Here is a 14,848-nt window from a genome sequence, read left to right on the forward strand (position 1 = left end):
AAGACTAATGATAGACAAATACAGGAGTGCACATACACCAAAGATACCTTTTTCCAAACCCTAGCCTTCCATTCCATCCACCTTCCTGACCTTTGCTACACACCCCAGGTCTCCTGTCCCCTCCTGAAACCCCAAGCTTCTCAAAATGACCCAAAGATACTGAGACTGAAGGAGAGGAGCTGAGGGTGTGTGGAACAGTGTGGGCTGGAACCCCCTGCAAAGGAAGCAGATATCATCCAGAAAGGCTGGGGAAGATGGCAGCAGAGGAAAGAGAAAGACCAAGAGAGGGAAAATGTGGGAAATAAGGACATGAAGAGGAGTTGAGGAAAATCAGCTAAGGATATAGGGCCGGGTGACAGACTCAGATGAGACAAGAACAGTGTTGTCTGGAGAGAGAGGGAAGGCAGAGATGGAAGGTAGAAGAGGGCAAGTGAGAAGTGGAGAAGGGGCGACAGAAGAAGAGAGTTGTGAGACAGAAATGGATGAGGAGGGATGGAGATAGAAGGACCAGGCAAAGAAAAGTGAGGTGGGATGGGCAAAGAAGAAAAGTCGAAGATGGAAAAGGGGAAAGGAGATTGGAAGGCCTCTGACTCCCCTCAGATCACAAGCGAGAGCCCGGAAGGGAGGAACCCAGCAGGGGTCACAAAAGTCAGCCTAGGGCTGGACGGAGGGTGGGCGGCCCTTTCTGCTCTCTCAACCCCTCCCAAGGCCACCCAGGGAACGTAGATGCCGCAGGAGAGGGGAAATCCAGCGAGATGTGTAAGTAGCTCCCGCCCTCTTCCTCCTCTTTAAGCTTTTGGTTTCTCTAATACCTGCCCGGCCTTTCCATCTGCTTCCCCCCCACCCCCCCCCTTGGCAAAAATCTCGAGGCTATTGGTGGGGTGTCTGTAAGATCCAGGCCATCCCTCCAGCCCGCCCCCAAAAGACACACTCCACATTCGCCGGCAGTAGGTCGGGATTCGGAGAGGTACCTCCCCGCAGGAACCCCACCCCTTCCCACCTCCTCGCCCCACTCCTTCCCACCTCCTCGCCCCACTCCTCTCGCCGCGACCGTAGTCTCTCCATTTCCCCCTCCTGGTGTAGTCCTCCCTCCCGCCTCTCGCGCGCTCCCTCCCCTCGCTTTCATCCTCCTATCCCCACCTCTCCAACCTCCGCTTTCATCCTCCTCCCCTCTCTTCTCCTCCCCGCTCCCGCCTGCCCCACCCCTGGGAAGCCCCTCCCGTCGGGCAGCGCCGCTTTATAAGCGGGTTCCCTGGCCGGGGGCGGCAGCGGCTGGTCGGCGGCAGCTCTGCGGGTGCGGGGGCGGCGAGCCGAGGACCGAGCGACCGCGGCCGGAGCGCGCCGGCCACCGCCCGCACCGCCCTTCCGCCCGCCCTCCGGACGGCCGCAGCCCTGCGGGTCTCCGCTCCAGACCCACCCCCGCCCCACCCCGCGCGCCTCTGCCGCCTCTTCCTGAGCCCCAGCTTGCCGAGCGGCCGCCGCTGCCGCTGTCGCCGCCGCCGCCGCCACCGCGCCAGGTTCCGGCCGCGGCCACCCTCCGCCGTCCAGGGCCCTTCCGTCCCGGCCCCGGGACCCCGACTCCCCGCCAGCTCCGGCCCCGGCCCCGGCACCATGTCGGAGAAGAGCGTGGAGGCAGCGGCCGAGTTGAGCGCCAAGGTACGGGCGGGGCCGGCAGCGGCCCGGCCTCCGCACGCCCCCCGGGCTCCGCGCAGTCGTGCGCCCCAGGCCGCCCCCGACGGCCGCAAGCTGCTTGCCCGGGTGCAGGGTCCCTGTGGACCCCGCTCCGCCCTCCCCCCGCGCCCCAGCCTGGCGCTGCCTGCCCCGCTCCGCGCGGCTCGCGCCAGCGCCCTCTAGCTTCCCGAGCGCCGTGCGCCCGGCTCCCGGCCTGGCCGCTCCGGCCCCGCGCCGTCCCCACCCCTCTCCGGCCCCGGCTCGCGCGCCTCCACCCCGGCCGGTGACCGTCGGAGCTCTGCGCGTCTCATCTACCCTGCCCCCTCCCCCGCGCCCCTCTCCGGCGCCCCGTCCCCTGTCCTCCCTTCCAGTCTGACCTCACCTTTCCTCCGCTAAGCGGTTTGAGAGCCTCCGGTGTAAACAGGACTCTCCTGGGAGGCTGTTCCTCTCGGCCCCTCCCCTCGAGGCCCAACCGACTCTTGCTTCTCTCCTCCGACAGCTACTGCCTGTCTATTTTCTCCTTCCCTCCTTTCCTTCCATCTGAATCCACTCCTTCGTCCACTGGCCTTCAGCTCTCTTAGTCTGAATAGCCCTCCTCCAGCGTCTCCCCCCACGCTTAAAGAATCTTGAATTCCTAAAAACCAGAAGGGGGTCGGGAACAGCCTTCGAAAAAGCTGGGGCCCAGCATTGCATGGCATTGCATCGCGCTGCCCTTGCTCCCGTCAGCTCCCTCCCTGGCCCCATCCCTTCGGCCTTGCCTCTCTTCCAGCCTTTCTCTAATTTCCCTAGGGAACCTGCTGAGTGTCGCTTGGGGAAATTAATTCGGCCAGGGTTTGGGGGCTGGGAGCCCGACCTTGGGTGGGGGGTGATTGCTGAGGAGGTCACAGAGGTCTCCTGGAGGCCGGTGAAGTGAAAGGGGGAACCAATGGGATTCGAGGCAGTGGGAGAAGGGGCTCCGTGTGAGATCTGACAAGGTGTGCTGAGCGGCCCTCCGGTGGGCTGTGCGGTGGCATGTGACTTCACTGAGTAGGTGTCTTTGTATGTCTGAAATCCAGCGAGCGTGTGGGACTGCCCGTGTCAGTTACATGTGTGCGTGTGGAGACGTAGCTGTTCTGGAACCGTGTGGCTGCTTTGTGAGTGCCGAGTGGCTCGGCACTTGTGCTGTCTCGAGAGTGTGCCAGCGTGCCCAAGCACCGGGCCGTGCGTCTCCGGATCGCGTGGGCGCCCCTCTGTAGCTGTGCGTGTGAATCAGTGTCAGCCTGTGTCAGTGTGTGTGCCCGTGTTGAGTAAATGAGGCCAGAGAGCTGCCTAGCACAAGACCTAGGTCACATACCCTCCTGGAAAAGGGATCATGGAAGGACAGTGACCAGAAGGACAGGACCAGACAGGGGAGGAGAGGGCCCGGCCCCTTGGACTTTGGCCTCTGGTAGACTCCCTCCCTCCCTGGCACTCACTCTCCTTTCCTCCATCAACCCCGATGAGAAACTCAGGCCAGGGCCGTGCAGACCTGGTGCTGGGGCCCCCAGAGAGAAGCTGACGATCCCCTGGCTCTCCAGGCCCAGGATGTAGGGGAAAGCCCACCAGGTAGTAGAAATGCCACACCGACCATGTGGCAGAGAAATGAGGACAGCGAAGTGGCATGAAGAAACCTAGCTGGAGTGAGAGGGGCAAGCATTTTGCGCTCCCCATAAAGGGAGAAGGGAATTGAGCGTCCCTCCAGGCCAACCACCCAGCACCAAACCTCTCTCCTGTCCCAACCCTGTTCCAGAAAGGACACACCCTCCCAGGGTGATCTACTCACCCAGAAAACTTCCATCCCCATGGAATCGGATACACAGAGTTGCACACCAACACCAGATCCGATCCGATCACACAGAGACACCACAGTGCCTGCCAAGGGGTGGGGTAGAGAGAGGACTGGAATCTCAATTGGAAGGGCCGGTGTGGTGTCCCGAGAGAGGGGACTCCTGTGAGCACCTCCCTGGGCCACATCACACCAGGACAAGACATCAAAGGTGTGCCTGCTGGGGTCTTGGGAAGGAGAGAGGGGCCGTGTGGAGGGAGGGGACTCTACACAGGGACCTTCCCCTCTACTTTCCCATCCTGCCCACACAGACCTTGTCTGTCTCTTCGTCTACCAGGTCCCAGAGTCTTTCCCTTCCACGTTTCCCTTACCCTACTTCCCCTACATCCCCCCTGGCAACGGTGACTCCTACCCTTCTGCCACACCAGTGCACACACCACACCAGGGCCCACACCGTGCTGGTGCATGCACCATGGGTGGTCGGGAGGAGGAAGCCACCTGCACTGCCTGGGGGCAGGAGTGGGCAGAAGTGAGAGGGGGCACTGGGAGTCGTGCCAAAGGGGCTCTTCCTATTCCTGTAGCGTTGGGCCAGGTACGAGCCTGAGGATTAGGGGGGCACAAAGGCAGAAACAAAGGCTTTCGCAGCTGAGAGGGAAGCTGGGAGGGATGCCCAGGAGAGAGTACTCAGGAAAAGGCCCCAGAGGTAGACAAAAGGCAGAGCAGGGCCGGCAGAGGGAGGGGGCAGGCGAAGGAGGGACCTCAGAGGGGGTGGGGCATCAGGGCTGCGAGCAGATGGAGGGGATTTGCTTTGCTGAGCTGAACTCTTCAGCCGGTGAGGTTGGGCAGAACTTGGTGGGGGTGATGAGCGCTTACCTTGGCTGCCTCTTCCCGGGCTTCATCACTTTTCTCCTCTCTCGAGTCTTGGGGAAGGTGTCTGGTCTCAGCCCCTCTGTGGCTGTGAGGACCCTGGGACCTCTGTTCAGTCTCTAAGCCGCACCGCCCACTTTCTCCATCTCCCACTCCTCTAAAGTCACTGCAGAGGGAGAACCGGGCCTGGAGGGACTTAAGTAAGGGCTGCAGATCATTTGTGGTGAGAGGAAGGTGACCTGTCTCTCTCTTGCAGGACCTAAAGGAGAAGAAAGAGAAGGTGGAGGAGAAGGCAAGCCGGAAAGAGCGAAAGAAAGAAGTGGTGGAGGTGCAGAAGGGTCACCTGCCCACCGTGCCCCCAGCTCCCTTCCTGGGGGCCCGCCTTTCCCCGACCCCTCCCATCCTCGCCACCCCGCCCTCAGGCCCCTTACCCTTGGCGGGGACGGTGGGTGGAGGCACAGGGCCATCCTGACACCTCCCTCTCCTGTCCGCAGGAGGAGGAGAACGGAGCTGAGGAGGAAGAAGAGACCGCCGAGGACGGCGAGGAGGAGGATGAAGGAGATGAGGAAGGTGGGGAGGGGCAGGGAAGGCTGGGCTCAGAGGAACCGTCAGGGTGGGTTTGAAGACCTGAAGCAGGGCTGAGGGCCGCCACAGGGGGTCTCTGCTGGAGCTTCCAGCCCTTCCCCAATGACCCATTTCTGGCTCCTCAGATGAGGAAGAAGAAGAAGATGAGGACGAAGGGCCCGCGCTGAAGAGAGCTGCCGAAGAGGAGGTTTGGGCTGGGTTGTGGGCTGAGGGGCTGTCAGGGATGCAGCAGGGCCGGGAGCCCTTTGGATTTGGACCTAGATCCCAGTGGTGCAGGGCGGGGGCTGGAGCTGGAGCAGCACAGAGGGCGGTCCCTCTCCCAGGTGACGGCTACCGCAGCTCTTTCCCTCTCCACAGGATGAAGCGGATCCCAAGCGGCAGAAGACAGAAAATGGGGCGTCGGCATGAGCCCCCCGCCAGTGGGCTGGGGGTGGGAGGCCCCTCGGGGGCCTGGAGGTGAGGGTAGGGACAGCCGAGCACAGCCGCTCTTCACCTGGCTCCCTGCTCTGGGCCCCGCGCCAGAGCTGCCGCCCTCTCTCTCCCCAGCCTTCTCGTGCCGCCCCTCCACACACTGCCCCCTCCATCCTCACTGCCATCTTCCACCTCCTGACCTGCTCCATCTGAGCTCCCCAGCTGGTCCCCAGTGGCCCCCTCCCTCTCCCTCCTCTCTTCCTCCATCCCCGCAGCCAGCCCCACCCTCCTCTGGGAGCCTCTCCTTCCTAACCTCTGCATCCCAGCCTCACATCCTGCCCATCCCTACCCTGCCTGATCCCTGGGTCTCCCTCAGATCCCCTTCTCTCAGACAGCGCCAGGCCGGGGTGGGAACAGGGTTGGGGCCGAGCCCCACAGCTGCCCCCCTCCCCTCCCCTTTTTGTATAATTTAATAAAGAAACGGTCGCGCTTCTGTTTTTAACCTGCCTCCTGCTTACCCGGGCAGAGCGAGGAGGGTGGCCAATGGTACATTCTATCAGGACCCCTCCCCTCTATAAAAAATCGGCCAGCGGCACCCTCCTACCACCCACCCCGGGAGAAGACGAGAGCAGCAGCGCTCCGGGTGGACAGGGTGGGGGTGGGGCGGTGTCTTTGAGAGCTGACTCGCGTCTCGGTTTTGGATTCTTGGGGATGTTCCTCCCAGCCATACACACACCCTTCCCTGCTAACCCGCACCGGGCTAGACACTGCTGAGCCCAGTGGAAAGCTACCAGCCCTATTGTGCTGAACCAGGCAAAGAAACAGCCTCAGAAACAGGAAGTCCCGCCCCTGAAGTGGGAGAGGGCAGGAGACCTGGGTCTCAGCCTCTTTGGATGGAGTGAGAGTTGCCTGGCACTGAGCAGTGAGCTCCTTCCTGGTCAAGCAGGGAGAACTCCAGGACCTCTTGCGGCTCCAGGCCTAATGCAAGTTCTGGCTCCGCAGGCTGGGTGGCGTGGGGAGGAGTTCCCCTCTGGCCTCAGCCTTCCTTCCCTAGTTCTGCCTCAGGTTTTCCCGAGGCAGGATCCCTGCTGCAAGATGTCTGCATTTTTCCGTATCACCCTTGCCCTCTCCTAGTTCAGAGCCTCTGGATTGGGAGAGCCTGCTGATCACACAGAGGTCTGAGCTGTAGAGGGGTGTGTGTGATTCACTGATACCATTCATCCCCAAAGATGAGAAGACACCTGTAACTCACCCGGGGTCAGGGTCACACACACACACACACACACACACACACACACACACACACACACACACACACAGCTTTTGTCTTCGCACTCCCTACCTGACCTTTAATCTCTGAGCCTGCCTCAGTTTCCTCATGTGTACAATGGGGGATAATATTAGATTTCATGAGTTACTGTACACAAAGTGCCCACTACAATGCCCAGCACATAATGAAGGCACAAGACAGTGTAGCTATTCTTTTCCCTGTGTGTGGGGTGCCCCTCTTCAGACCTACCATCTCTTAGGGTACAGCAGAGCTTCTAGGAGTCATTGGATGGGTGGGGAGACAGGTAGACGAGGGTAATGAAGTTCTGGGAAGGTAAGGGAATAAGGGAGGGGATGAGTACCAAGGAAAGAACTTGCCAAGAACGTATGACTGGGGCCTGGGGAGGCAGCTCAGAGATGGGCAAGTGGGTAGTTCAAGGCAGAAGAGAAGGGCAGAAGTTCCTCAGGAAAGAGAACAGTCAGGAGGGTGGGGGAGGAGTGGAGAGGGCGGTGGGGACACCCAGGACTGAGGAAATAAACAAGGGGAGCGCCATCACAGGGGTGGAGGTAATGCTGCTGGGAATCAGCCCCCTCAGACTTTCCACTGCGAAGCGAAACCGTGAGCCCTGGGGTGCTGGGGGGGGCGACGGGGAGGGGAAGTGCGAAAGGTGGAGGGAAGACAGAAGGACAGGGGCCAGGGCCCTGGGAGCAGCAGAAGGGCCTCTAGCTCAAGACAGCCACCTTACCTCCACTCTGCTCTCTGCCAGCACCCTGCCCTATCCCCCGGGACCCCCACCCCATCCCTGACCGCACCCTCCGGCTGCCCGATCTGCCGGGCTTTCCTCTAGATTCCAGCCCCTGGTCGTTGGTTCCTCCCTCTCTCTCCAGGCCTCCATTCCTCTTTTTCTAGATTCTCTTTCTCCAACACCCTCTTTGCAGAACCCCTCTTGAACATCAGTCCTTCCCCACTTTCTGACCTCTTCCCTTTGGAGGGCTGTGTGGCCCAGGGCTCAGAGGAGATGTGGGAGGCTCGGTTCCCGGTCTGGCTGCTTCTGCAACTGCTGTGGGCAGCTGCAGGTAAGATGGGGACCACCCTCTGGGAGGGTTGACCTCCAGACCCACAGCAGGGGGTGAGGAGGGATTTCTCGATGACCACACAGAGATGCCAAGGCCCTTAGATTGGGTGGATTCTTCTAACGCCTTTCTTGGGGCAGTCCTTCAGCCCCCAAAGCCTCTCTTAGGTCTCCCCCTTGGCAGGGAAGGGGCAGAAAGCCAAGGTCTCCCTCAGCCCTGTTTCTCCCTCAGAAAACACTGAGGCTCCTTCTCTGCGTTGAAGTCTTTTGGCTCACGGCCCCTCCCCTTGGCCTCTCTTTTCCTCCCCAGTGGAGGCTCCAGACCCTGGGGCAGAGGTCCCGGTGGTGTGGGCCCAGGAGGGGGCTCCTGCCCAGCTCCCCTGCAGCCCCACAATCCCCCTCCAGGACCTCAGCCTTCTGCGAACAAGACAAGTCACTTGGCAGCATCTACCAGACAGGTAGGCACCCCAGACTGCAGCAGCAAGACCCCCAGCTCCAGCCGTAAAGGCGTGCAGACTTCCAGTCCCGGGCCCAAGCCAGCCCTCTGTGTTCTCCCCCGGAGCTGTCAGTCCCTCTGAAGCCAGTGGCTCAGCCTCCCCTGCCGCCCCCCGCCCCCCTCCCCGCCCTTCCTCCGCAGCCTGCCTCCCTCACACCTGCGTCCCCCAGCACGCCTGCCTGTCTCCGGTAGTGGATGGTGCTGGCCAACCGGAGCGGGGGACGGGACGGTTAGCAGTCCAGAGATCTTCCTTTGGGTGGGCTTCCTCATCCTCAAAGTGTGGTTGGACGGCCTCTTCCCCGGGGTTTCTTCCCCTCGCATTTCTCAGTCCCATCTCTCTCCCGCCCAGTGAGCCCGCGGCGCTCTCCCCGCGAGGCCCGGGGCCCCGCCGCTACACGGTGCTTAGGCTGGCTCCCGGAGGCCTGCGCGTCGGGAGGCCGCCCCTGCAGCCCCGCGTGCAGCTGGATGAGCGCGGCCTCCAGCGCGGGGACTTCTCGCTGTGGCTGCGCCCGGCCCGACGCGCCGACGCCGGCGAGTACCACGCCGCTGTGCGCCTCGGGGACCGCGCTCTCGCCTGCCGCCTCCGTCTGCGCGTGGGCCAGGCGGCGGGTAGGTGTGGCGGGGGGGGGGGGGGGGGGGGGGGGGGGGGAACGGGGCTAGGAGGAGGGCGCCCCATATCCCGCCGCCCCGGAGGAAGGAAGGGCTGCGCAGAGGCTGGCTGTGCTTCTAAGGATGCGTCCCAGGCCCTGCCGGAGAGCCCCGAGCAGAGGGGCGGAAGGGGCCGGCAAGCCTGCCTGCGGGGTGGAAGGTGCCCCCGGAGAAGCACGTGTGTGTAGGGAGGGCCGGGTGGAGAGATCGTATCACCCCTCGAGCTCCCCTCCCCGACCCACAGCGGGAGTGCCAGGGTGGAGGAGGGGATGCACCCCTTCGAGGGGGGAGCGCGGGGCTGGAGTGACTCCGTTGAGACATCTGTAGTCTGGAGCTCGGGGTGGCCTTAGTGGGGATCCTCGAGCAAGGCCTGGAGAAGGGGAAGCGTAGACCGAGCCCAGGGAACCGGAGGCAGGGGGCAGGGGAAGTAGGCAGGGGACTCCTGGGTATGCATTTTAAGCACCTCCGGGGCCAGGCCCTGGGCTGGGGGGGTGGGAGGACGGTTGGGAGAGAGAAGACAATGAGATCTACAGCCAGGTGCCTGTTTCCAGGAGCTTCCAGCTTAGCTGGCCTGATGTGTTGGGAAAGTGGGCCTGATCAACCTTCTCTGTCCTTGCGCAGTGACTGCCAGCCCCCTCGGGTCTCTGTGGACCTCCAGTTCCGTCATTTTGAACTGTTCCTTCAGCCGCCCTGATCTCCCGGCCTCTGTGCACTGGTTCCGGGACCCAGGCAGAGTCCCCGTTCAGGAGTCCCCCCATCACCTCTTAGCCGGAAACTTCCTCTTCCTGCCCCATGTCAGCCCCTTGGACTCCGGGACCTGGGGCTGCACCCTCACCTACAGAGATGGCTTCAATGTCTCCACCACGTACAGCCTCACTGTTCTGGGTAACTCCTCCAGTCTGCGTTCACCCTTGACCACAATCCCTTCCTGCCCCCCCTTCCCCCCGTCACCTCCCCCGGGCTTATGAGCCCCCAAACCAAGCTGATGGCACCTGTGATTGCTCTGGGCCTCACTGTCCCAGTCCTTTCTCTTTCTCTTTGCAGCCTTTCAGCGGCTTTTCCCTTCTAGCTTTTCCCTTGGTCATCCAGCCTCACTTGCCGCCCTTTGGTCTCCTATTGGCCCACGCACATTCGGGGGTTCTGAGCACCCGCAGTTCATCCACCTTATTCTGCTCCTTAGCACTCTTCAGAGCTGGACCACCTCCTTCACCCTTCCTCCTCCCTTCCCTGCAGACCTAGCGCTCCAGCCCCTTTGTAACTTGGGGCTCCCTTTTCTTTGCAGGCCTGGAGCCCCCAGTCCCTCTGACAGTATACGCTGGAGCTGGTTCCAGGGTGGAGCTGCCCTGCCACCTGCCTCCGGGTGTGGAGACCCAGTCTTCCCTCACTGCCACATGGACCCCTCCTGGGGGAGGCCCTGACCTCCTGGTGGCTGGAGACCATGGCAACTTTACCCTTCTACTAGAGGCTGTGGGCCAGGCCCAGGCTGGGACCTACACCTGCGGCGTCCACCTGCAGGGGCAGCAGCTCACTACCACTGTCACTTTGGCAGTCATCACAGGTCAGCCCCATGTGGGAAAGGACAGGAAGGGAAGGCTAGCTGGGCAAAGACTGGGCAAGTCCGCCTCATGATGCCAGGCCACTGGGCACAAGTTGCAGGGGGATGCCCCTTGTGGCCTCCTGTTTTTTCGCCCCCATATAACGAACAGAAACTGAAAACCTCCCCTGAGTCACTGGATGAATGTTCCACTCTTCCGTAAGGGACTCCCCTGCTCTGAATTGAGGGGAGGGTCAGAGAAGTTAGAAGGAGAGGTGGCAGAAGTTTGAATGGTTCAAGAGAAGTGGAATATAGTTCAAGAACCCGTGTCCACTTTGGAGCCAGGGCCTGGGTTAAAGTCGCAGGAAGTGGCCTGGATTGGGGAGGAATGAATAAATCCGTCCCTTAGTCAGCAAATATTTACTGAGCGAGGGCTTTTCAAGACAGTATAAAACAAACATAGAAGAAAAAAACCAAACAAACTCAGAAGGTATGTGCTGATTGATCGGTAACTATCACCGCTTGGTTGTGTCTGCCGTACTCACCTATGCCACTAAATAGCTCCACAAAGTAGGCACTTAATAATGTACATTGGTTGAATGAATAAATGAATCTGCCAACAACACATCTCCTGAAGACCAGTGCTGGATTTCCACCTGCTTCCCAGGTATCTCTACGTAGATATGGTACCCACACCTCAGCCTCACTCTGAGCCCCATCTTTTCCTCGCACCCAGTCCTCTTGCTAAGTCACCTTCCCGTCAGCCACTCGTGTCCTACTCATCCTCAACTTCCTCCTTCCCAGTCAGTTACCACAGCCTACCAGTTCTTTCTGTCCAAGGTCTTCTTGAGGGTCCACTGTCGAGTCCGTTTTCCAAGCTATCTGCATGACACCTCAGTGGGAGAGAGATTGTTGTCCCTGTTTTACAGAGAAGGAACTTTCCCAAAGTCACAGAGCTGGGAAGTGCTAGACTTGGGGCTAAACTCAGGTGTCTGTGCCAGCAAACCTTCAGGGGCCTGTACGCCATGCTCAGCTCCAGGCCATTCATCCATTTTCTCCTCCTGCCCATCCCCACCGCACAGCTTCGAGTTGCTCTGTCCCTAGATCGGTTGATCTGTCCTCTAGACATTCAGAAATGGGGCTAGAATGCATTTGGGGGACACAGATGTGAGCCACAGCATGGAAGCAGGAAAAGTGCAAGGTTTCCGGGAGGCCAGCTCACCTGAACGATGGGGGGGGGGGTGGTTCTGAGCGTTTGAGTAGAAAGTCATGGAAAGGAATCTGAAATATTTGTCACGTGATCCTTCGGGCCATCCCCCGAAGGCAGTAGGGAGCCTGGAAAGTTTGGGGGCAGCAGAGTGATCTGACCAGAGCTTTGTCTTGATAAGATTAACGTGGCCATGACCCTGATCTCCTCCCCTCCACCTCACCCAATCAGAGCCCAGGTGAGTCAAGGCAATTGCGACTTGGGAGTCGGGCCTAGGCTTTCATGTAAGGGGGTCGGGGCCCCCAAAGATCTCTTTCCTTTAATTTTTTCAGTGACTCCCAAATCCCATGGATCACCTGGCAACCTGAGAAAACTGCTTTGTGAGGTGACTCCGGCATCTGGACGAGAACACTTTGTGTGGAGCCCCCTGGACGAGCGGTCTCGCAGGACCTCCGCAGGCCCCTGGCTGCTGATGCCGGAGGCCAGGCTCCTTTCTCAGCCCTGGCAGTGCCGTCTGTACCAGGGGCAGAGGCTTCTCGGGACCGCCGTATATCTCACTGAGCTGTCCCGCCCAGGTCCGAGACCCCACAGCGCCATAGCCCCAACTCCAGACCAGTCACCTCCATCCCACTTCCAGACCTCCTCCCCACACCGCGCTCGCTCTTTCTCTCCAGTCAGGGAGCTGACCTCCAGCTCCTGTCTAGGCCTGACCCACTTCTGCCAATAATTAGCTGAGTGACCCTGGACGAGCGCCTTAAACTCTCCGGGTCTCATTGCCGGTAACATGTGGGGGTGTGGCAGGGTGTCCTTCCGGCCATGACCCTATGGCTCTTGCAATCCTGACCTCTCTCCGTAGGCGCCCAACGTTCCGGGGCAGCCCCGGGGGCCTGGGAAACAGGCCGCCTTCCTCTCCTCATCCTTGGGATCCTCTTCCTCCTCGTGTTGGTGACTGGAGCCTTTAGCTTTCACCTTCGGAGAAGACGGGTGAGCCGGGAGCCCCCCTCCCCAGTCCTCGGTGTGCTGTCTGGCACCCCTTCCTCACGTAGATGAGCAAGGTTGACCCCTGAACTTGCCCTCAGAGCCCCCTCTCCATGAGTCTCTGCACTCCAGGGACCCCTTGTGCCTGAAGGAACCAAAGGAGGGGCTGAGGGAAGGCCTGGGACCATATGGGCAGGGAGGGGCCTGGGAAGGAATAGCTTATTCCCTTTCCCTTCCCCCTCCTCTTCCTCCTACCCTCTGTGTCTGTCTTCCCACAGTGGCGACCAAGCAGATTCTCTGCCTTAGAGCATGGGACTCACCCACCTCAGCCTCAGGGCAAGACAGAGGATCCGGAGCCGCAGCCGCAGCTGAAGCAGCCCTGAGCTGGAGCCGGGCAGCCCCTGCATCTCCGCACTTCAGTGCAAATAAACTCCCCGTCAGCAGCAAGCCTGAGTCCGGCCCCTTCTTGCCCAGGGAAGGTTCTGCCTCTCCCCAGCCTCTGGGCTCCCTTCTCACACCCTGGCCTTCTGACCTACTTTCCCCAGGCAGTCGTGCATCTTCCCCTTTTCCGTTCCTGGTTTCTTCGTGATTCTTTCTTCCTGGTGTCTGTCTTGCTCTTTCTTTCTCCTGGGGAGTCGTTTCCCTGAAGGTCCGGGCAGCCCTCACCCCTCACCCCTCCAGCCGTCTCCTCCGTCCTTCTGCTCACGCTGCTCCGGCTGCCCGGTTTCCTTTATATTTTGCCCTCAGGCCCACCCCACGCACGCCATACCTCAGCACTGTCCTTGGCCCTCTGGCGGCAGCGCACGCACGCGCGCACACACGCACACACACACACACACACACACACACACACACACACTCAGCCCTGCCGGGTCGAGTCCTCCCGAGATGGGGTCTCGCAACCTTTCTGGGTGGCAGCCTCCGCCTCACCCCTATATTCCGCAGCCCTGGGCGACCTGTCTGGTCGCAGGCACGAGCGCACACTGCCACCCAGTGGTCTCTGTTTGTCACACACCACAGGGTCACAGGGCAGGCTGAGGCAGATTAGCAGTGTGGGGACCGGGGACCAGGCAGCCCCGATGCCCCGTGGGCTGGCTCTACCTTTGTGACTGCACTCTCCGTGGTCCGCGCATGAGAGCGCACCCAGCAACTGTCTCCCGCCCTGTACACCCTCAGGACAGATCACCCTGGCCCTGGCAAAGTTATGATCCAAGTCTGACACAGGGGAGTCCTGGGGACAAAGTGCCCCACGTGGGGAAGAGAACAGACACCCAGACCCTGGCTGCTGCTAACGCCTCAGGAGTCCGGACCCCTGGCTTCTGGTCCCGGCTGTGCTGATGTGACCAGAGCTCGTCTCCTTGAGCCTCAGTTTCCTCATCTACGAAATGGGACCAGGAGGATAATGCACCCAAAGGGGTTGTGCAGATATGGGATAATACGAGGGCTTCGAAATCTGTGGGTGTGCTGAGCATCCATTCGTGAAGGAGGAGGAGACCCACGAGCCTGATCGCCTCCTTGCTCTGTCTGTCTGTCTCTCTAGGAGGGAACATTTCTCTGGGTGGGGCAGACGGTGCTTTAGCAGAGCACACACACACACACACACACACACACACACACAGGGACCCAGCCCTCCGCCTGCAGTGTTTGCAGGGCTCTGGACTTGGGCTGAGGGAGCTGTCACCCTGGACTGGAGGGAGAACACACTGCAAGTGGGTGGGAGCTGGTCTACAGGCGCCAATGGGGGGGTGCACAGACACAGGATGTGGCAAAGGCCCTGCCACTGTCCCCCGAGCCTGTGTGCTGTGTGCAGTGACACAGACACGAACCATGAAGCTGAAGACCTGCCCCGTGGAGACACAATGGCCAGAGACTTGGGGACAGAATGGGGAGAGGAGCACCTCCATTCCGTGCAGAGCCCTGGCGGGGAGGGGCCGGAATAATGACCCATTTGAGGCCATCTGAGGTTCCCAGCCTTAGGATGGTGGTGACCCTTGTCTCGTCATAGGCAGGGACACAGGGGCACAGAAAGGAGGCTCTGGGGCTCGCCAGGGACGGTCGCACTGTAAGGGAAGGCCTGAAGCCCCTCTGAGCGGCCTTCAAAGCACTATCTACCCCCTTTGCTGTGGGCTAGGGGCGCTGCCAAGGAGACTCCTTAGCTCTGCCCACAGCCTGCTCTCCACAGCTGTGGTGAAAGCCACCAGGCTTTAATGGAGCAGGGGTTTCCTGGAAAGTTCTGTGGGTGACATTCTTCCTCTCTACGAGGTGACACCCTCTGCCCTTTGGGCTTCTGAGAGGAGTCACTGAG

At 60.8% G+C, this 14,848-nt stretch overlaps 2 protein-coding genes across 2 annotated transcripts; both read left to right on the forward strand.

The window, feature by feature from the left end:
• The first annotated feature begins 1,145 nt into the window (after positions 1-1,145).
• Positions 1,146-5,840, forward strand: PTMS (parathymosin). Its single transcript, XM_027093114.1, has 5 exons — positions 1,146-1,656; positions 4,599-4,670; positions 4,837-4,912; positions 5,053-5,114; positions 5,285-5,840. Exons 1-5 carry the CDS (start codon positions 1,612-1,614, stop codon positions 5,333-5,335), a joined length of 306 nt encoding a protein of 101 aa, XP_026948915.1. The 5' UTR covers positions 1,146-1,611; the 3' UTR covers positions 5,336-5,840.
• Positions 5,841-5,950: 110 nt separating this feature from the next.
• On the forward strand, positions 5,951-12,990 carry LAG3 (lymphocyte activating 3). The gene is made up of 8 exons (XM_027093113.1): positions 5,951-7,684; positions 7,991-8,138; positions 8,526-8,785; positions 9,446-9,709; positions 10,107-10,382; positions 11,898-12,140; positions 12,422-12,549; positions 12,822-12,990. The coding sequence occupies exons 1-8, from the start codon at positions 7,627-7,629 to the stop codon at positions 12,924-12,926; spliced, it is 1,482 nt and encodes a 493-aa protein (XP_026948914.1). The 5' UTR covers positions 5,951-7,626; the 3' UTR covers positions 12,927-12,990.
• The last annotated feature ends 1,858 nt before the right edge of the window (positions 12,991-14,848 follow it).

This window comes from Aethalodelphis obliquidens, unplaced genomic scaffold (genome assembly GCF_003676395.1).
Source record: "Aethalodelphis obliquidens isolate GAN/ISIS:26980383/991018 unplaced genomic scaffold, ASM367639v1 scaffold83, whole genome shotgun sequence".
Taxonomy (NCBI): Eukaryota; Metazoa; Chordata; class Mammalia; order Artiodactyla; family Delphinidae; genus Aethalodelphis; species Aethalodelphis obliquidens.